General features: G+C 32.5%; 1 protein-coding gene across 1 annotated transcript; it reads left to right on the top strand.

Annotated features, from left to right (window-relative positions):
- The first annotated feature begins 2602 nt into the window (after window positions 1-2602).
- Window positions 2603-22714, top strand: LOC139501064 (spermidine synthase-like). The gene is made up of 9 exons (XM_071290031.1): window positions 2603-2734; window positions 7099-7269; window positions 7781-7901; window positions 8760-8852; window positions 10216-10369; window positions 11977-12060; window positions 13986-14128; window positions 14923-15045; window positions 22380-22714. Exons 2-9 carry the CDS (start codon window positions 7133-7135, stop codon window positions 22410-22412), a joined length of 888 nt encoding a protein of 295 aa, XP_071146132.1. The 5' UTR covers window positions 2603-2734; window positions 7099-7132; the 3' UTR covers window positions 22413-22714.
- Window positions 22715-23933: the final 1219 nt, after the last annotated feature.

A 23933-nucleotide genomic window follows, 5' to 3' on the forward strand; every position in this document is an offset into this window, starting at 1 on the left:
CTCATTTACAGCTTGATATTTACAGTTGCTAGGTGACATTTTACAATTCCAAGCTAATCATCCTCTGTTCCAATTAGACATGTCTTGAAACTGGAAATGTCATGTTTAAAACATTAGATGCCCATGCCGCTGTTTTGTAATAAACATCATGATGATCTATGTAATCCGTATCAAAATTCATTTAATGGTCAGGTGACGATTTAATGAAATAGATATAAACAAAAATTCAGAAATCCAAAATATAAATTATAAAAAAAGATGAAACATATTTTTTTTTTAGTTCATTATTTTGTACTAAATTATGCCGTTAGTTTTCTCATTTGTATTTTCAATTTTTGGGCCAGTTATAACTAATTATGCGGTTTGGACTTTGCTCATTGTTGAAGGCCGTACAGTGATCTATAGTTGTTAATTTCTGTGTCATGTTCGTCTCATGTGGAGAGATGTCGCATTTTCAATCATCCCACATCCTCCTTTTTTATATATTAACGTTGGATTACATGAAACAACGGACAAGACTGGAAAACACCTATCATATGTACTTTGTACTGACCTTTTCCAAACTAAACATACTAAATTATCGGTTAAAACTGGTTATTTAGCTTATAATTACAGGGTTAATACTGATCACTACGAAATCGAGCTAAATGCTATAGTGGATTTCAAGTACAACATATATGGTTTGGTCATTATAATTAGGGATGGAAAGGAATACTCGAGTCTCAATCGGAAAGTAAAGTATTCGAGTACAAATTTATTACTCGGATACTCATCGGCCTTATATAAATCATGGGATTTTCTCCTCACATTTAGCCTCACTTAAGTTTCCTTTTAAAATATTTTTTTGTTATACGAATTGATATTTATTAAAACGTAAATACGTTCATCTCAGACTACTATGTATTTGTCTGTAATTGCAAAACGTATTTTGAAGAAAGGCAACAGTAGTATACCGCTGTTCGAATTGAGAAAAAAAGCAAATCCGGGTAACAAAGTAAAACTGAGGGAAACACATCTAGGAACGTCTGTTCTTTCCGAGAAGTTCAGGACGTCTGTTAAAAATAATCTAAAAAATAGAATTGTTAATCAAGTCTTCTTTGTAAAAAAACAGGATTACACCGGTGTTCAAAAGTCATCAATCGATTGAGAGAAAACAAATCTGGATTACCAACCAGAACCGAGTGATAACATCAACTAACGGTAAAAACAAAGGAACCACAGGAACAACAGGAACACCTTATTGCTACAAAAGAAATGCCAACACATATAGAAACCAAATTTTTGATAAAAAATGTCATATTCATAACTTGGCACAGGACATTTTCAAAAATAATGGAGGTTGAAACTTGGTATAATGGTAGGCCAAACCTTCCACTTTATGACAATGTTTAAGATATCACTAAAACACTAACTGACAAAAATACAGCACAAAACACATACAAGATTATTCATAAAAAAGAAAAGTATATACATCTAATGTTATAGTAGATACAACACACAAACCACAGATTAATAAAGAGGATATTCCATTAACGACAAACACCACCAGTTATTAAAAACGGTGACGCTTTTACGTAACTAACATTTATCTTGAACTTTATTCAATTAAGTTACATTATTCGTTCAAACAATTTTCATGACAATGATGGTATAAAAAAAAAGTCAATAACTACTGTAACAGTAAGCTAATAATGAACATCTAATAATACTATATCGTCCAATATTTTTGTAACAAACTATATGACAAGTCGCATTATATAAAATACTAATTCCACAGGAACAGATGATACAGATTGCCTATCAAGCAGGAATTTATGAAAATATTGATATTTTTATTAGCATGTTTCTGGTTTGGTTCATAAAAACACAAACAATAATTGCTATCTTGATTATTTTTAGAAACAGAAGTCAGTTTTTCATTGATCAACTTAACTAAGGATCACGTTCTATTTTTTAGTCAACAGTTTGCATTTTGCAGAAACACGTATGTCTCTCGTTAAGATGTCAAGCGGTGCCATCATATTATAATTACATCCCAACAAAAATCAAAAGTTTTCACTAGACGTTAAAGATTTATCCTAGTACTCGGGTACTGACCGAGTATTCGGGTACTCGTGAGTTTCCTGACCGAGTACTCGGGTACTCGTGAGTTTACTGACCGAGTAATCGGGTACTCGTGAGTTTCCTGACCGAGTACTCCGGTACTCGTGAGTTTCCTGACCGAGAACTCGGGTACTCGTGAGTTTCCTGACCGAGTACTCGGTTACTCGTGAGTTTCCTGACCGAGAACTCGGGTACTCACAAGTATCCTGACCGAGTACCCCAGTATAAAATTTCAACTTTTGACATCCCTTATTAGTATATAACATTATCCAAAATTAACAAAAGTGACTCTGAATATATATAAAGTTAGTCATTTAAATAAAATTTTATATTCAATATAATTTTATATTTTAACAATTTGTATAAGCATTCTTGTCTTTTTGAAAAATATTCAATCGTACCGGATGATGTTAAATTGACTGAAACTAATGCACGCAATATTATTCATTGCAAAATTTAATGCGGATGTATTCCTGCATATATCATTTTTTGATAAAGGGAACGATATACTTCACAAAACAAGACACCACTTGTGGTAGTTTATGAAAATTAAATGTAGTATTTTTTCTCAAATACAAGTCAAAAGATTCATTCTAGAGAAGGCGTGACATGTTCTGTTGTACAAACGCAGGTAAGTGGTTAAACTTTGTGATCTAGTTCATATTACATATTATGTAACAAACTATGGGGATATATATTAGCTTTAATACTCATTAAATAGCACTAAAGCAAAAATCATGCTCATCAATAGACTCATTGCAGATGCTAGGCTTAATTATTAACGCTAGACGCGAGTTTCGTCTACAAAAGACACATCAGTGACACTCTTATATAAAACATTTACGATGTCCAAATAACGAACGAACTTCAAGAGAGTTTTTTCCAAATACTGTGAATTCGGGTTTTTTTTTCGTGGGTGCCAATTTTCGTTGATTGAGGAAAACTTACAAAATCGTGGATATTTAATTTCGTGGTCTTCCCGAAGTATGCATACAAGCTTATTGAAAATTTAATATTTGTTGAACATTTAGTTTCGTGGTTCATCTGTTCCAACGAAATCCACGAAAATTGGTATCCAACGAATAATAATGAATCCACAGTACACTAATGGTAATTTATTCCAGGAGAAGAAAATACTTAATATTTCAAAATCAAAATCAAATTTCACAAACAGATTCAATATGAATATAAAATATTAAAAAATATGCGATTGCTGACATTCCAGATATAAATAGAAATCATTTTTGAAACTTAAGATAAAACCAGGTTTAATCCACTATTTCCTTCATAAGTAAATGTCTGTACCATGTCAGGAATAAGATGGTTGTAATCCATTCGTTTGATGCGTTTGAGCGTATGATTTTGACTTTGGTTACTGACTTTCCGTTTTTGGATTTTCCTAGGAGTTCGATAGTTAATGTTATTTTTAGTGTTGTCAACGTGTACGCAGTTAACCGGTTAACCGTTTCAACAACCCAATAAAGAATACCACAAACGCTAACCGGTTAACCGGATTTTTTTTAATTTTTAGATTTGATATAAATTTGTATTGAAATCATTAAATAGTTATGTTTTCTTTAAAAATTGTCGTCGTGCTGATTAATTTGACAGATCAATTGTCCAGTATATTGATTGCTATTGTTAATCCAAAATATGAAATTAATTACAACTTGTCTCTCAGCTCGGGGGATGATCTTAAGGAAACATAATTAGTATACATGTTTTTAAAAGAAACTTTAAATCAGCAATACGATTAAATTTGTCGATTTATTTCATTATTTCATTTTTGATCTTATATTGTGTAGATTTACGTCTGAATGTGCAATCTCCGTCGTACAAGGCTTAGTCTTACTTTCAACGAAATGCTAACTCAAAAATTGTGCAATGTAAACCAATGTGAATGTAATCAATGTATACTTGATAGTACGAGTAACAAGCCTTGGCATAATCATTTCAAATTGAAACACTCTATAATATTTTCGGAGACAACAAGAGAAAATGAAAGATTCATGGGTTTTAGCCATATCAAATTCTACGTACGAGGTCAAGACAAGCCTTATAATACCAAAGGACAAACTTCAATTCATCATATTATAAAAACGTAAATGTATAACTTGTATGGAAGGTTGTCGCATTAACACTCATACCACATCTTCTTATATGTATGTGTAGGGTACTGTAGATAAGGCCTTCAACCATCAACTTAAACTACCGGTTAACCGGTTAATCGGTCGAACGATTATCCGACTAACCGGTTAGACAAAAGTGTACGATTTGACAACACTAGAACTTATTTTACTTTTAATATCAAAGATGTCAAATGACTTGGAATTGAAAAATATGATGATGTACCTTTAAATGTTTTAAAAGATTCGTTATTGCATAAATTAAAGTTAATTTAATCCTTTCAATTTGTCTGTTCAATTAATTTACAAATTATCTGTTCTCTTATCATATTTTATAGCACCTGTCTCTTGTTTTATTTAAAATAAGGAGATGTCGTATGACTGTCAATAGAACAATGTACCAACAATATCCTAATGACCTAGATTTGAATAAACTCATCATAGATACCAGGATTAAATTTTATATTTACGCCAGACGAGCGTTTCGTCTACAAGACTCATCAGTGACGCTCGAATACAAAAAAGTTGAAAAGGCTAAATAAAATACGAAGTTGATCAGCATGAAGACCAAAATTCCTTGCCTTTTTGCCAAATACAGCTAACTTAAAGGTAATCTATTCCTGAGGTAGAAAAGCCTAAGTTTTTCAAAAATTCTTAAGTTTGTAAACAGTTAATCTATATTTATAACCATATCAATGGTAATTCATGTCAGCACATAAGTTACTTTTACTTTCCGTGCAGCCTTCATAAATGAAGAGGAGTATCATATTAATTGTCAGCATCAAAACTGGTTTTCATTTTTTCAAAAGTCTATAAAACCACATATTTTCCTCATCTAAAGACAGTATATATATATTATTATATATTGCGGTTTTACAGTAGAATAGTAGAAGATATTAGCAAGCAAAATCGAGGGAATTGTGCAAATGATGATACAAGCATGAAAATTACCACGAAGCATCATTATTATATACTGTTCAAGAAACAACTGCTGGCACTTCAAAAACATTTTTTTTCAAGATGGCCACGGCTGTTTTCCTCAGTTTGAAAATCCTGATTTTTCTGGAAAAATTTTCTTTCAACTTCTTTTAGTAAAAACCAATTATCAGGTTTGGCTGCCACCTTCCTTATATCACATTTTTATTAAAAATGAATATCTGATATATCCAGTATTTGCGCATGCGCGAAAATGTTACAAAATTCTTTCAAAAATATTGAACTATTTACTTTATATTTCGTGTTTTTTTTTTTATTTCTAATGATATTATGAATTGGTTTTATGATATTTTTCAAGGTTATGATACACATGTATTTTTAACAATTTTGCGCATGTGCAAACTATTTATAGACATCAAGAACGATTTGTATGCATTACTAGGCAATTCTCAGCTTTACGATAGATAAGACGAAAATGTGGTGAATCCTGGAGAAACATCAATTGTGACTACAGATCAGCCACTTTTTGAAATGTCTAAGTAAATTCACTGGAAATGGCCTGATTTGTACGGAAAATGATAAGTTTATCGTCATGGATTGCACATTGAAATGACTTTTTAAAAAACTCTGGGTGATATATTGCGTGATAGGGGATGGACATGATGTCTTTGAGGAGCCAATACTGGAACATAAAGAACGGCAGATTCTTTTTATGTATGTTCCAATATACCTAGGATTAGGTGCATCCGACAACTGCATGTATTTTGCTTGAACTGTTAATTAGGCTCAACCTGATTCATGTATTTGACAGGTACAAGTACCAAGTCATGAACACTGGGGTTGGATGCAAGAAAGAAACAATGACAATTGGAAACCGAAATGGACTTCTGTGACTGCCTTTGCATCCTCGTGTCAAAAACTTTTGAAATGCGGAGGCAAAAATCCAGCCGTGTGTTGGTAACTGTAAATGCTACCGTTCTGGCTTTCCTTGTACGGGTTGTTGTATAGGCAACTGTCAGATAATTATAAGATAAGCAACCTGTCTTTCTAACCGAACTAGGCATTTAAATTTAATCAAGAGTCGTATCACTTGTTAAGTTGATGGAAATTATAAAAAGATTTTCTACGTATTTGGATCCGGAAATCACTATTTTTCTTCATTTATGTGTTGTTTTGTCGTACTTAGGAACTGTTTTTAACGTTTTATCATAACCTACATTGGATTTTACCTATAAAACATCTTTCAAGTATTAACATCACCTATGAAGTTGCTTGAAAGTATAAAAATTGAATTTTTTGACTTTTGGCCGGCATTTTGAAACCGGAGGTCACTTTTAATTTTATTAATGTATTGTCTAGTCGTAATTTAGGAACTGTCATTCACTTTTAATCAAATCTAACATTGGATTTTACATTTAACACACCTTTCAAAGGATTAACGAATTATTGCCAATTTGTAATGACGCCATTTCCGAAATGTGTGGTGGCCATCTTCAAAAAATGATTTTTTTTCTGGCCAGCAGCGGATTTTTTAATAAGTATCATTTAGTCAATTAACCTTTATACCAAATTTCATGCTTGTATCACGATTTGCACAATTATGTCCATAATATCTCCCACTAGAATATTGTACATCGCCTTTGATTTATTTTGTTTTTAATTCGGAATTCTTCCTGACCAACGCAGTTTTCGTCAAAATATTTTGTGTTGTGAATATACAATGTCGTTTTGCTATTAAATTGTTTCTTACAATTTTGAGCCTACTTTGGGGCTCATCAGTAATTTGTGACTTCTTATTATAGCACCACGATACTCTCTATTCTTTAAATATACAGCCTATTTTTTCTCTTTTATTTTACACTTTATTCTGTATTTTGTGTTCATTATTTTCTCATCCAGACACGTAAATATTTATATTTAAATTATGATTTAGTAAGCTTTAGGAAAAAGGCTTCAACTTTAATATAATGGCTGTTATTGACGGGAAATGGTGCCGAATGGAAAGCGAGGAAATGCCATATTCAGATTTGAGTTTTGGTATTAAAATGGAGAAACTTTTGCACAAGGAAATATCCAAATATCAAGAAATTATTGTGTTCAAAAGGTGAGTGTTGGACATAATGATATTTGTTTGGCAAAAACAGAATTGCACAATTATTAAGTTACGTCATGGAAGATATTCTTAGCATAATCCACCCTTTTCTACAGAAATAAAAGTCTGTACCAATATGACCATGTCAGGAATATGACATTTATCCATTCGTTTGATGTGTTTAGATTTTGGTTTTGCCATTTGATAAATGTGCCTTCAACAAATAGTAAAACCTATACCACATAGTCAGCTATAAAAGGCCCAAACATTACAAATGTAATACAATTGAAACTCGAAAATTGACGGCCTGATTTATGTACAAAAACAAATGTCGAATTACATTTTTCGAAACACAATCAAACTCTAATGCTTACCAGTTATATATATATTTTAAATAAAACATCAGAGCAAATTATTAACGGGTGTCTTACATGCTAGCATGCTATTGGCCTTTTATTTTGCTAAAATCTTTTTCTTGTATTAATATCGTTTGCATCATTGATTAAAATATCTTTTTTTACAGTCAATTGTTTGGAAATGTTCTTGTCTTGGATGGGATGGTTCAAGTTGCAGAGCTTGACGAGTTTGTATACCACGAGATGATGGCTAACTTACCTCTGAACTGTCATCCGGATGCGAAAAGGGTATTGATTAATTTTATTCCTGTTGATTCATTATTATTCCTAGTATACAAATTTTCGTGGATCACGTTTGCAATTGTCTATATGTCGGTAGGCAGACTTTTGCAAAACCACGCAATCAAATATCATTGGTAAATACGTTGGAAATAAATGAATCCGTATTAGTGTAATAATAGACAGTATTTTGCCTTTTTTTGTCTATTTATCATAAACTCGATTTGTTTTTTAAATTGCGCAAAATACAAAATTTGTGGCTAACTTTACTGACACATTGTTATTACAAAAGTGTTTTTTTTTCTTCTTGTAATGATAAATTCCTTACTACAAATATTTAAAGGTGTGTACCAAAATGAAAAACCAGAGGACCCGAAAGGTTTTTAAGACAAAAAGTAGAATCCTTGTACCCAAAACAAGGATACATGATTATGTAGTCAATAAATTTAAAAGTATGCTGAATGTTTAAAACAACATACATTTGTGTTCCATAAAATAAAATAAAACATCCACAAAGAACATAAAACGAACAAAGTATATGTGTTATTTTTGCACTTGTAAAATATAGTTATTCGATTGCATAATGTTCTTGATTATATCAATGTATTGTGAATTGATAGTTTCGATTAACATGTTCAAGCATATTCTGTTTGCAAAAATATCAAGAGGGATCAGACACAAGTCAGAATGAATATTAGTGAAGTCTTAAATTCTCAAATGTATTCTCCCTGTATATTGATATATTCCGAAAGCACATAATGATAGAAATATCACAAGTTTGGACTTTAAATGTCGTCATCTAACGTAAAACTTCTCAAAATAAGATACACCTATGGTAGATAAAAACAAACTTTTTTTCTATTTCAGGTATTGATAGTTGGGGGAGGAGATGGTGGAGTAGCCAGAGAAATTTTGAAACATCCGTCAGTAGAAAAAGTTGTCGTCTGCGAAATTGACGAGGTGACAATATGGAATAATTATAGATATAGGAAGATATGATATGATTTTTATGGAGACAATGCTCAACCACAGTACAAATGATGTAAACAATAGTATGTCACCGTGAGCCCTTCAACAATGAGCAATGAACATACAGCATGATAAGCTATAAAAGAGCCCGAAATGACAAAATGTAACAAAATTCAAACGTGAAAAGCAATTACTTGATCTATGTACAAAACTAATTAACGAAAACAAATATGATATACAGCAACAAACGACAAGTTGATTTGGCTTTGCTTTTCTTTCTGTTTTCATATAGTCTATGTTGTGATTTCACATTATTGATCTTGTCCTTTTTATGTTTTTTTATTTGATAATTTCTTTTGATATTCTTGCTAGTTGGTATTTTTTTTTATGTGTGTATGTTTTTTAAGAAGGTGTTTTAAGGTGGGTCAAAGATAAATATTTTTTTTATTATTATTTTCTTTTGTTATCACTGGGTTGGTTGGATGACAAAAAAATCTTAAATCTGCATGATATAATGCATTTGAACATTTTGTTAACAGTCAAGTTACCTTTGAATTAAAAATCGCTCAGGTAATGAGGGGTTCGGTTTTTATGATGACATACATGGCAGACCGTGTGAGTGCTGTTTAACCAGTCTTATAAAAAAGAAGATGTGGTATGATTGCCAATGAGACAACTATCCACAAAAGACCAAAATGACACAGACATTAACAACTATAGGTCACCGTACGGCCTTCAACAATGAGCAAAGCCCATACCGCATAGTCAGCTATAAAAGGCCCCGATAAGACAATGTAAAACAATTCAAACGAGAAAACTGACGGCCTTATTTATGTAAAATATGAACGAAAAACAAATATGTAACACATAAACAAACGACAACCACTGAATTTACAGGCTCCTGACTTGGGACAGGCACATACATAAATAATGTGGCGGGGTTAAACATGCTGGGTTGTTTAACACTTCCATCACCATATAGAAATGAAAACAAAATGTTTGTTGAAAAACAAAATTTTTCAACGTAGGTATTTTCATAAATAAATATGAATAAAGAAAAAAAAGTAGTGTATCGCTGCTCAATAGTCAGAGATGGATTAAGAGAAACACATCAACTATAAAAGGAAAACAATGGAAAACAAACACACTGAACTGCTACAAAAACAAACGTCAACATACATAGAAACAGACTATAAAATAACACCTGTTAAGAGTTATCTTCAAAAATTGTAGTTCATCAGGTTTATAATAAGATTTTGCCTTAGCAGTAGCGTTCTACATATAAATCAGGGACTTCATTGACAATTCAACCAAAAGCATTATGTGTAAATAATAGGTATGTGTGTCGTTTTAGAAAGTTGTTGATGTTTGTAAGAAATACTTTCCAAAACTGGCCGAAAGTTTTAGTGATGTCAGGACAGAATTAGTAATTGGTGATGGCAGTGAGTACATAAAGCATCAAAAAGGTGCTTTCGATGTCATTATTACAGACCCACAGGATAGGACAGGTAGAGTTGATTCAATAATTTATATATTGTTATTACTAGATTTATTTCACTTGCCTGGGCGGGGTTTAAAAGTTCGCTTAGTTACGACCAGTCCATCTACAGACAGGAGTTTTGGGATAAACTCATCAATGAAGTGTTCAGTTATTCGTTCCATATCATACACTCTGTTCTTTTGTATATGCGTTTGGTGACACTAATATGTGATTAGAATTCAAGAATAATTATCACGGCAATCATCCTTATCACACACATTTTTAAATAGACTGTCCTTATGCAAATTAAAACATAAGCTCTGCCCGATCAGTTGAAATAACATTGGTAATATCATGAACTACATTATCAATTTAACTAGGGTGTGTAGTACCAATGCAAATTACCATTCTTATACAAAATGTTGTTTCTGTGATGACATTGGACATGGTCGTCTTTTTTCGTGACTTCGCAATAAAAAATTAAGAGTAAATCAAGAATAATTATTTAGTCCTTATTTTTGACAAAGTGAAGCGCTCAGCTCTAACAAAGGAATGTTGATTAAATCATAACAATCAACATGTCGGAAAACGTTTAAATCATAAGCAAATTTTTGAGAAAATGTAATGCTATATTGTCGATTGATATATGTAGATCTATACATCATGTTTGCTTATCCTTTTTAAAGAATATACTTTTTCTCATAGTCTCCATCTAAAAATAGGTTAGAAGTATTCATGACTAATGCCTTTTAAATTTCAAAATTTTGAGCTTTGAGCGTGCGTTATAAAGCTACATTATTAATAAACTAAGGTTGCAACTCCCTCAGAAAAAGTTTTCCATAGCCGAAATTGGTTACAATAGTTATCAAAGGTACCAGGACCATAATTCAGCATGCCAGAACAAAGTTGAAGAGCATTGAGGATCCAAAATTCAAAAAAAAAAATTTTGCCAAATACGGCCAAGGTAATATATGCCTGGGATAAGACAATCCTTAATTTTTTTCGAAAATTCAAAGTTTTGTAAACAGGAACTTTATTATCATAAAATGACCACATTATTGATATTCATGTCAACACCGAATTTATACCCCTTTTGGTCACACAGCTCTCAGTGTGATACAGTTCTTATACATCATTGCATGTGATAATTCCTGAAGAGTGTAAATGAGATGAGCACTTCGCACGAACTAACTTTGTGTCATTTTCATTTCATTTTGTATGGCATAGGGTCGACACTGCTGTCGATGAACTATTAGTCCCCGATGGTATCTATAGCTCAGTAGTTAGTGACATTCCGTCATTGTATGATTTAATACATACCTTTCTGAAAAGTTCTATGTGTAAATATAAAATTTACAGACATAGGTTCAACCCTCACAGGTAAAGTTGATCTCAGATGGACTTGTCTTTAATTCTCGCTACATTGAAGACCTATTGCTGACCTTCAGTTGTTGTCTGTTCTGTGGTCGGGTTGTTGTCTCTTTGACACATTCCCCATTTCCATTCTCAATTTTATTGTCTGAGAACTAAGCCCCTTTTTATCATAAAGCTATTAATCCGGTAGTTATACATTCTTGCCTTTGAGTGTAAATATAGACTTATTTAAGTTAACATGCAATTTTAATTTTTTTATAGGAATAGCTGAAGGATTGCATGATGAAGGTTATTATAACAGCATGAACAGAGCATTAAAACCAAACGGTTTGATTTGTTCTGAAGGTAAAATCTGATATCAAGCAGAAAAGAGTAAAATCACAAAAAAAAATGAACTCTGAGGGAAATTCAGAGCCAATGACATAATAAAAAACGCAAACACATAAAAAGAATGGATAACAACTGTCATGTTCTTTGACTTGTTACAGGCATTTTCCTATGTGTAAATGATGTATTAACCCTGGTTTTGTAGCTAGCTGAACCTCTCACGTGTATGACAGTCACATCAAATTCCATTATATTGACAACGATGTATATACACAAAAAAACAGACATGATAGATAAAAATGTCAAAAATAGGGATACATTAGTCAACCTTTTGTATACTAGTATTATAATCTAAATTGCTATATATGCCACGATATCTCAGTAGCATATGTTCGAATTCCGGCAAGAGAAGAACAAAAAGTTTCCTTCCGGAAATATACAGATCTAACATTGTTGGGCTGAAATGCTAATATTTAGACGAATTATAAATTAGCATACAATAACACAATGAATTGAAAGTCACAGAGCCACATCATATGCAGGGCATACAAACTTAGAGGTGGAAATAATCCTTCATAACTAGTAATTTTTGGCCATTTTGACGTTGAAAAAAATATAGTTTAGCCACGTAGGTCATAAAGCAATAATGCTTCATGCCATTTTATATGCTTATTTAAACATGGGTAGGCATTATATATGCGAGTATACTTATACAGAGTGTTGACGAGGTGTCAAATATTGACGAATATACTGTATACCCAAATTCAAATGAAAATAGAGCATGGTGTGATACAATTTTGATTCTTATAGAAAAAAATTAAACTTGCATACCTATAATACACGTTGGAAAGACAGACATTTTGATTTGAAGCCAAAACTTTATAGACAATAGACATTTGGTCCTCAATGCTATTCAACTTCGGATTCTATTTGGCCTTTCAAACATTTTTCGATTCGATATAAAATTTTAATCCTGATATATGATATATGTGATGAGTTTATTTGCAACCACTGGGTCGATGCCACTGTTAGTGGAGATTTATTTCCCCGATGGTATCACCAGCCCAGTAGTCAGCACTGCTGTGTTGACTTGAGTTATCATTGATATGTTCATAATTAGAAATTGTCTGTTAACAAAAATTTGAATTTTTGAAAAAAAATAAGGCTTTTCTACCTCAGGAATAGATAACCTTAGCTGTATTTGGCGAAACTTTTAGGAATTTTTAGTCCTTCATGCTCTTCGACTTCGTACTCTATTTGGCCTTTCAAACATTTTTTTATTCGAGCGTCACTGATGAGTCTTTTGTAGACGAAACGCACGTCTGGTGTAAATATAAAATTTTAATCCTGGTATCTAATTTTTTTTTTAAGTTTAATTTCACGATAAAAAATGAACTGATTCATGTAAACATAGCGACCAACACCAACACAAATGTCCATTTGGACACCGATGTTGTTCAAAATACAACTGACGTTGTAATTTCAATAGGATTTCATCGTTGTGCAGTCTATGTTCTATTAGAATTAGAACATGCTATGATTCCAAAGTGACCGAAGAACGTCATATTAGAATTATGTACATACACCTACTAAAAACAATCTAACAATTGCAATCAATTTTCCAGTAATTCGATTTAAAATTCACATATTCCGATGTTAAATAAAGACAGGCGAATGAATTTATGACATGGTCTTAATGATCGTTTCGTAAAAAATGGTTTGGTAATCTTTTTCAGCATAAAGTATAATAAAAATATTGGTAAGGGAGTCAGTTTATTTCTGAATTCATAAATGTACCAAAAGCATATTCTAATAAATTATTAGAAAGAACAATGTGTTGTTATCTTTTTGTATTTTTTACACAAATGTTTATTTGTATATCTTTGAAATTAATTGAGATGCATTGTCCACATTTTAAATTGAATGTTTTTGAAACTTTTTAGGTAAAGATGTTTTTGAACTACCATATGTGAAAAGATCGATAACTTTTTCACGAAAGATATTTCCTACAGTAGCATATGGATATGCAGTTACTCCATCGTACTCACCTGGCCATATTGGATTTCTTCTATGTAGCACGAATCCAGTAAGTAACAATATACCAGCAAACATATAAACATCTTATTCATTGAAGCTGCTTCAAAAATATCGAACGATATCAGTTGCTAGCGATCCTTCACATGAATATTTGAAGAAAATTTTGATTTAGAAGGTTCGTGTTGCTTTCTTTTTTTTATTTCATTTTTCTTGTTGTCCTGTTTTATTTATGTATATAGTTATCAAAGGTACCAGGATTATAATTTAGTACGCCAGACGCGCGTTTCGTCTACATAAGACTCATCAGTGACGCTCATATCAAAAAAATTTATAAAGCCAAACAAGTACAAAGCATTAAGGATCCAATATTCAAAAAAGTTGTGCCAAATATCTGTGTTGTTTGTATAGTCTTATCAATCCTCTGTCCTGTTTTCGTTTCAATATGGCACATTTGGTCAAGTTGGAGAATGTTCTTGTGTTGTACTTGTGTTGCTCAATTTTATGATTTATGTGTAGTGTTTTTTGAAAACTGGTTGATTTTGTCTTCAAACAGTCTTATGTTCTCGAGCAGCACATCCAATGTCACAAATGTTTTGACTGGTATTTGATGTATTGATGATTTTTTGCTTTCTGTATTTGTCACACTTCGTGTGTGGTTTAATTTACACCAGCTTTTGGTTATTTTACCTATTAGCACTACTTTTGCATTTATCATTTGCCTTCTCAACTATCAAAATCGAATGAAGTTTTGCGTACTTTCATCTAATTGGTACTTTGGTACTTGTTCTGTCTGTCATTCAAAGATATCTATATATATTTACGTTACAATTGTTTATTTGACAGAATACCAGTTTTCGGGAGCCTTTAAAGACCTTAACAGAAAATGAGATAAAAGAGCGGAAGTTAAAGTATTACAGCAGTGATATTCACCGAGCGTGTTTCATTCTTCCGAACTATATAAAGGAGGTGTGTATTGATTTTTATCCTACATACGCGCCGCACGTGAAATAATCCATACATAGATTAGCACAGTTGCTATAAGTGAAATATCATCGTTTAAGGTGGTACCCAAAACTTTCACTAAAATTAATTTGGCTCGTTTAATTTTTATAAAATTTTGATAAAGTACTTACTTTGACCCTTTAACAAATATATCATTGTTCATTGTAATACATTTAACATCCCTGGCTTCCAAATATGTGACTTTGATCGATCCTGATGAAGGTAAATCCAGAAAAGAGCCTTGGAAGCATTCAATTTTTAACGTTTTGTTTTCATATAAGTTCGTCCATTTAAACTTACTTCGTTTTTCCGCAATTCCTATCTTGTTCTTCTTTACAGCTTTTTAAAAACAAAACGTTCCTTTTCTCCGTTCTTTTTTTAGCTATTAAAATCTTTTACACTAGTCAATTAGACAACTCAACGACAAAAGTAATCAAGCTCTGAATAGATCAGAATCTTTAATATTTAAATCATTTTTAACAGAAGATATGCCATAAAAGCCCAATTATGAAAATTATGAAAAAATCATCAGTTCCCAGTTTCGAAGTTGCGTTAAATGGGTCTTTTACTTCCACAATATTATATTATAAGCTTTAAACGATAACGTTTTATACGGCAGTCTGATTTATGTAGCAAATTTAAGGCTTATTTTTTGCATGACATGGTTAGATATATATACACTTTTATCAAATTTGGCATCTCCTACCTCTAGTTTATTATCCGAATTCAGTATCAAGTCAAAGAATGTAAAAAGGTATAATCACCATTCTAGCATTGCTTAGGTTTCGGAGCATCGATTGCTAAACCAAACAGTAATTGTTTTTGCTTTTCAAGCTGTCGTTCTGTACGTCTATCATGTCTATTGTGAACTGACGCGACTCTTTATGGGGGGGGGGATATTTATTTTCAGTGAGAGCATTCGCTTCCTCTGATGTTTTTTTCAAATTCCTGTCATAAATGGTTCCAATTAAATATGTTTATAGGTCTCCTCAGACTTATTCCAAAATTGCTAATGATGTAACCATCCATGTCGATATCAATTAACATGTTCATCTTGTTATTCGATGGTGTTTTTCAACAGAATTATTATAGGATTAAACACATTTTTTCTAGAGGTTATTGATGTGTAAATCGGGGCGATTAACTCACAAACTGAATAAAAGTCCGAAGGACTTTTATGTAAAGTTTGTGAGTAAGAGCCCCGGTTTACACATCAATAACCTCTAGAAAAAATGTGTTTAATCCTTATAATTCTGAAGCCAAATTGTCTCAATTTTTATTAACATTTGCTGTATAAAGGTTAGTATAATCGCCATCACATGCACAACTGACAGGTCGTTACTAAAGGAGTTGGCCGCCATATTGACTTTCTAATGTTCATAAATGTTCGATAAATGCAACGGAGTTTAAAATAAAATAACACCTACCTCTAAAACTTCATTTTAATGAGATATTATCAGAATTTGAAGCGCACACGTAACGAAATAATCTTTCCCCTAGAATTTTTCATTCGTATGACGTCGTGTTTTGCCATGACGTAAATTCGCCAAATTCTTTCATGGAATTTCGCGGAATTTATTTAAATTTTATTTTTATACATTTTCGAAGCTATAGTGGATTTATTTATTTTATTCATTTTTTTTGTTTTATACGCATTAGAATAGAAACAACTATTATGCATTTGTTTTTTAATCTCAATTTGCTGAAAATCAAAGTATCCCTGCAAGGATGTGTATCGCGCATGAATAGATTACGAAAGTAGTTTCGGAAACATGGTTTATCGAAGTGTAAACCAAGAGAAAAATTCGAATTGACCAATGCAATTCAAGTATTCATAGATATGCAAATCATATAAGAATTATTACATCTTATCTTGTTTAGTCAAATACTTACTCAACACAAGATTGAAAACACAAACTGCTTGGCCAATGCTTGAACTATCTAGGCTACAAGCGGTACCATGTTATTTTTGTATCAAAATTTGATAATTAATTTATCAAACCATTTATATAACTTTTCATCGGTAGTTTGATGTACAGAAAACAAAAAAGGTTACTGATTTCGTTTCTTCCTTAAAGTCATAAGAAACGAGTGACTGGTGAAAAATAATGTTTATCCAATTCTTGAACCAATGCATGTATATATCATAAACTTAGTCCTCTGTGCACGATTTTATCATTTTTTACGCAAATATATCGTATAATCGTCAATTTTTTTTCTCTCTGTCTGTTATGATTTAACAAATATGGCTACTCATTAAATGCCGTGTTTTGAAGCTGAAGTTTACCGATTGTCCCCTTATAGTAAATAATCAACAAAAAGCATTGGTATTTAGCACGTGTTTAACATATACAATCAGGTAATTGTTTATTTTAATGACAAATATCATACGTATTGCTATCGCCGGATTTGTACGAGGAGGGTCACGCTTAGGTCAATATGCATACGGAAAATATGTCGCCGAATTGCTTCCTGGAAGCAAGCAATTAAAAATAAGTAAACTTCTTCTAAATGTGGACAAATTAAAGAATTTTCCTCCGAAAAAAGTATATGTACATAAGTTGTATAATGAAAACTATCCATTTAATTTAAAAAAACAAATGCATATTTGTTTTTTAATTTGAGGTTTCATATGACTTTAATAATATACGGTTCAGATGAGATTAGAACACTGGCATCCATTTTCTGTAACAATATTTATCATGAAGTGACTACAATTTAATCTGTTGTCTTTTAAAGTTTGGTAGTAATTTTGACTAAAAGAGAAAACAAGGCATTCCATGTATCCTCCACCTACTATAAATTACTTATCAATTAACTATTGGTCTTCCTCATAGCAGATGCAGTATAACCAAACTTTCCTACATGTTCTGATTCGAACAACCATGCATATACTGCAAACCCAACTTTGTCTACTATCTTCTTAAATCGTTTAAAGATGGGTATTAATATTGTTCCATGCAGTGTTTTAGCGTACATGATAACCTTCTCGTGATATATTTGTCGGTTTTACAAGTTTAAAGTTTACTTACAAGCTAGTTAAAATCGAATAACTATGCTAAACTAATTATACGTACCAATTTCTTTGATAAGTTTTTGATTTTGTCAAAATGATTGGGGTTCTATCATTGTTAAGAATGGGTTAACTATCCGTTACACAACACCATATGTATAATCAAAATTGATCTAAAACTAGAGGCTCTAAAGAGCCTGTGTCGCTCACCTTGGTCTATGTGCATATTAAACAAAGGACACAAATGGATTCATGACAAAATTGTATTTTGGTGATGGTGATGTGTTTGAAGTTCTTACTTTACTGAACGATTTTGCTTCTTACAATTATATCTATCATGAACTTTGCCCATTAGTAACAGAGAACTATATTTGGTAAAAATTTATATAAATTTACCAAATTAATGAAAATTGTTAAAAATTGACTATAAAGGGCAATAACTCCTTAAGGGGTCAATTGACCATTTAGGTCATGTTGACTTATTTGTAGATCTTACTTTGCTGAACATTATTGCTGTTTACAGTTTATCTCTAACTATAATAATATTCAAGATAATAACCAAAAACAGCAAAATTTCTTCAAAATTACCAATTCAGGGGCAGCAACCCAACAACCGATTGACCGATTCATCTGAAAATTTCAGGGCAGATAGTTCTTGACCTGGTAAACATTTTTATCCCCTGTCAAATTTCCTCAAAATGCTTTGGTTTTTGAGTTATAAGCCAAAAACTGCATTTTACCCCTATGTTCTATTTTTAGCGGTGGCGGCCATCTTGGTTGGTTGACAAGGTCACGCCACACATTTTTTAAACTAGATACCCCAAAGATGATTGTGGCCAAGTTTGGATTAATTTGGCCAAGTAGTTTCAGAGGAGAAGATTTTTGTAAAAGATTACTTTAATTTACGAAAAATGGTTAAAAATTGACTATAAAGGGCAATAACTCCTAAACGGGTCAACTGACCATTTTGGTCATGTTGACTTATTTGTAGATCTTACTTTGCTGAACATTATTGCTGTTTACAGTTTATCTCTATCTATAATAATATTCAAGATAATAACCAAAAACAGCAAAATTTCCTCAAAATTACCAATTCAGGGGCAGCAACCCAACAACCGATTGACCGATTCATCTGAAAATTTCAGGGCAGATAGATCTTGACCTGATAAACATTTTTATCCAGTCAGATTTCCTCAAAATGCTTTGGTTTTTGAGTTATAAGCCAAAAACTGCATTTTACCCCTTTGTTCTATTTTTAGCCGTGGCGGCCATCTTGGTTGGTTGACCAGGTCATGCCACACATTTTTTAAACTAGATACCCCAAAGATGATTGTGGCCAAGTTTGGATTAATTTGGCCAAGCAGTTTCAGAGGAGAAGATTTTTGTAAAAGATTACTTTAATTAACGAAAAATGGTTAAAAATTGACTATAAAGGGCAATAACTCCTAAACGGGTCAACTGACCATTTTGGTCATGTTGACTTATTTGTAGATCTTACTTTGCTGAACATTATTGCTGTTTACAGTTTATCTCTAACTATAATAATATTCAAGATAATAACAAAAAACAGCAAAATTTCTTCAAAATTACCAATTCAGGGGCAGCAACCCAACAAACGATTGACCGATTCATCTGAAAATTTCAGGGCAGATAGATCTTGACCTGATAAACATTTTTACCCCATGTCAGATTTGCTCTAAATGCTTTGGTTTTTGAGTTATAAGCCAAAAACTGCATTTTACCCATATGTTCTATTTTTAGCCGTGGCGGCCATCTTGGTTGGTTGACCGGGTCACGCCACACATTTTTTAAACTAGATACCCCAATGATGATTGTGGCCAAGTTTGGTTTGATTTGGCCCAGTAGTTTCAGAAGAGAAGATTTTTGTAAAAGTTAACGACGACGGACGACGACGACGACGACGGACGACGACGGACGACGACGGACGACGGACGCCTAGTGATGAGAAAAGCTCACTTGGCCCTTCGGGCCAGGTGAGGTAAAAATTCACTATAAAGAACAATAACTCCTAAGGGGGTCAATTGACCATTTCGGTCATGTTGACTTATTTGTAAATCTTACTTTGCTGAACATTATTGTTGTTTACAGTTTATCTCTATCAATAATAATATTAAAGATAATGACCAAAAACAGCAAAATTTCCTTAAAACTAACATTTCAGGGTCAGCAACCCAACAACGGGTTGTCCGATTCATCTAACAATTTCAGAGCAGATAAATGTTGACCTGATAAACAATTTTACCCCATGTCAGATTTGCTCTAAATGCTTTGGGTTTTGAGTTATAAGCCAAAAACTGCATTTTACCCCATGTTCTATTTTTAGCCATGGCGGCCATCTTGGTTGGATGGCCACGTCACCGGACACATTTTTCAAACTAATAACCCAAAAGATGATTGTGGCCAAGTTTGGATTATTTTGGCAAAGCAGTTTCAGAGAAGAAGATTTTTGTAAAAGATTACTAAGATTTACGAAAAATGGTTAAAAATTGACTATAAAGGGCAATAACTCCTAAAGGGGTCAACTGACCATTTCAGTCATGTTGACTCATTTGTAAATCTTACTTTTGTGAACATTATTGCTGTGTATAGTTTATCTCTATCTATAATAATATTCAAGATAATAACCAAAAAGAGAAAAATTTCCTTAAAATTACTAATTCAGGGCCAGCAACCCAACAACGAAATGTCCAATTCATCTGAAAATTTCAGGGCAGATAGACCTTGAACTGATAAACAATTTTACCCCATGTCAGATTTGCTCTAAATGCTTTGGGTTTTGAGTTATAAGCCAAAAACTGCATTTTACCCCATGTTCTATTTTTAGCCATGGCGGCCATCTTGGTTTGATGGCCGATTCACCGGACACATTTTTCAAACTACTAACCCAAAAGATGATTGTGGCCAAGTTTGGATTATTTTGGCCCAGTAGTTTCAGAGGAGAAGATTTTTGTAAAAGATTACTAAGATTAACGAAAAATAGTTAAAAATTGACTATAAAGGGCAATTACTCCTAAATGGGTCAACTGACCATTTCAGTCATGTTGACTTATTTGTAAATCTTACTTTGCTGAACATTATTGCTGTTTACTGTTTATCTCTATCTATAATAATATTCAAGATAATAACCAAAAACAGCAAAATTTCCTCAAAATTACCAATTCAGGGGCAGCAACCCAACAACGAAATGTCCGATTCATCTGAAAATATCAGGGCAGATAGATCTTAACCTGATAAGCAATTTTACACCATGTCAGATTTGCTCTAAATGCTTTGGTTTTTGAGTTATAAGCCAAAAACTGCATTTTACCCCTATGTTCTATTTTTAGCCATGGCGGCCATCTTGGACGGTTGGCCAGGTCACCGGACACATTTTTTAAACTAGATACCCCAATGATGATTGTGGCCAAGTTTGGTTTAATTTGGCCCAGTTGTTTCAGAGGAGAAGATTTTTGTAAAAGTTAACGACGACGACGGACGACGGACGACGACGGACGACGGACGACGACGGACGACGGACGACGACGGACGACGCCGGACGCCGGACGCCAAGTGATGAGAAAAGCTCACTTGGCCTTTTAGGCCAGGTGAGCTAAAAAGCAGTTTGTCGGTAGCTGTTTCAAATTTGATCTCAAAATTAGGATTTACTGATTTAGTCTTACAATTTCCAACATCAAATATGCTTAAAGATCCACACTGTTTCGTGAGAAATATGACGAGGAACATTTCCTTGAGGAATGAACATGTCATCAACAGTACAAATAACCTTACTAGTATATAAAAAATATATCTTTGAAATCTTTTAGTAAGAGATGAAATTATCTTAACCTACTTAGTTCAGAAAATTGATGTATATCGATAATGAGTAATATGGATAAAAATAATGTTAGCAATATATAATTTAAAAAGTTAGGAAACAGTGGAGTTTGAAGAAACACAAAATGACAAATTGAATTAGAATGCAGTTCGCTACTTTTAGCTTACTATTGCTTCTATTCGGATTTCATCAGTAGTGCCATTATTAATGTTGTCAAGAAAATGAAAACATAGCATTGTCATTTCATTATTTGATATATCATATTTCTTTATTTATGTATCGTACGTTGTAATTGATCTGCCCCTTCTGGGCGCGCGCTGTGATTTGCAAAATAGGTATGCACATATTATATGTTTATTTATGATTCAAATATAACAAAGTTATAGTGTCAAACAAGAATCTGAGTGTTCATCGTTGTCAATAATTATTTTGTATTTGAATTAATTTCAGGAATTGTATCCCAATGGTATACTACAGCAATAGTATGATTTGCGGAGGGTATTACAATTCATTTGAGAATCAATTACTGTCTATTACAATTAAATTAATTATATAAAAAAAGAAAGTTCAGTTATAAATTTGGCACTGGCTACGGTTACATGAAAATGTAACAATAATAAAAAATATTTTTGTTACATTGGAGCCTAATTGCCGGAATACAGGGTTGGGTAAGGATCAGATTTTAAATTACGAATGTAACAATAATAATTGAGGCTATGGTTACATTGCGTTATTGTTATTTATGCACTTAATGTATGCTAGATTAATTAAACTTAAACCTTCTATACTTGTGTTGCTTATTTTTTTCACCAATCTGTAGGCTGTAATATCTGTACAATCAAGGATTTGTATAGTAAGAATCCAATTAGAATGAAATTACTAACACAAAATATCTGGACTCTGAAAATGAAAACACCGATTCAACCACTTTCAACATGTCGGTAAATGTAAAACCAATTGTCTTCACAATTGACTAGTATTTAGGTGGATATGGAAATTGGAGGTCAACATAAAATCGGTAATGGAAGGTAATGAGATCATATCACAACCTCACATGTGAAAGTATAAACATTACACCAGAGACTCTCTGATCGCACCAAGGATATTTATATACAAATCCTTGATCGCAAGAGTAAAAAAATATACAGTAATTAATAAACTACATTATTCAATCTAAAGAAGTTTTGTTTTTTTCTATGTTGTGATGTTATACTATTGTTTCCGAAAAAGGGAAAAGGTTGGGTACCATTGAAACGTTTAATCCCGCTGCAAATATTTGCACCTGTCCGAAGTCAGGAATCTGATGTACAGTAGCAGACGTTTGTTAATGTAACTTATACGTGTTACTCGTTTTTTATATAGATTAGACCGTTGGTTTTCCCGTTTGAATGGTTTTACACTGGTGGTTTTGGTGCCCTTTATAGCTTGTTGTTCATGTGAGCCATGGCCGTGTGTTGAAGGTCGTACATTGACCTATAATGGTTTACTTTTATAAATTGTTATTTGAATGAAGAGTTGTCTCATTGGCATTCATACCACATATTCCTATATCTATGGATTTGAAAAAGATTAGAATTTGACCTGTACTTTTATTTCTATTAATGATAACAGTGTAATTATATATGCCAGGTATATGGCCATATTTTGACATTTTCACATGGATTTTATGAAAGAAAATTGTAAAGATTTCGCTGTTCTAATTAGGACATTTTGGTGATTTTCTTAGACTTCTTGTACATGTACTGACAGTGGATGAAATAGCTGTTGATAACCACTGGACATACTGTCAATGGACAGAATAGCCAATGAAAAAGACCTCAAAACACACTGGCAGTGAACAATATAGGTAATGAAAACGACCACTTAACATAATGGCAGTAGATACAATTAGTAAATGAAGGTAACCACTAGGCATTCTGGCAGTGAAAAGATTTAAACACTTAACATAATGGCAGTAGATACAATTAGTAAATGAAGGTAACCACTAGGCATTCTGGCAGTGAA

Source organism: Mytilus edulis, chromosome 13, assembly GCF_963676685.1.
Source record: "Mytilus edulis chromosome 13, xbMytEdul2.2, whole genome shotgun sequence".
Lineage (NCBI taxonomy): Eukaryota > Metazoa > Mollusca > Bivalvia > Mytilida > Mytilidae > Mytilus > Mytilus edulis.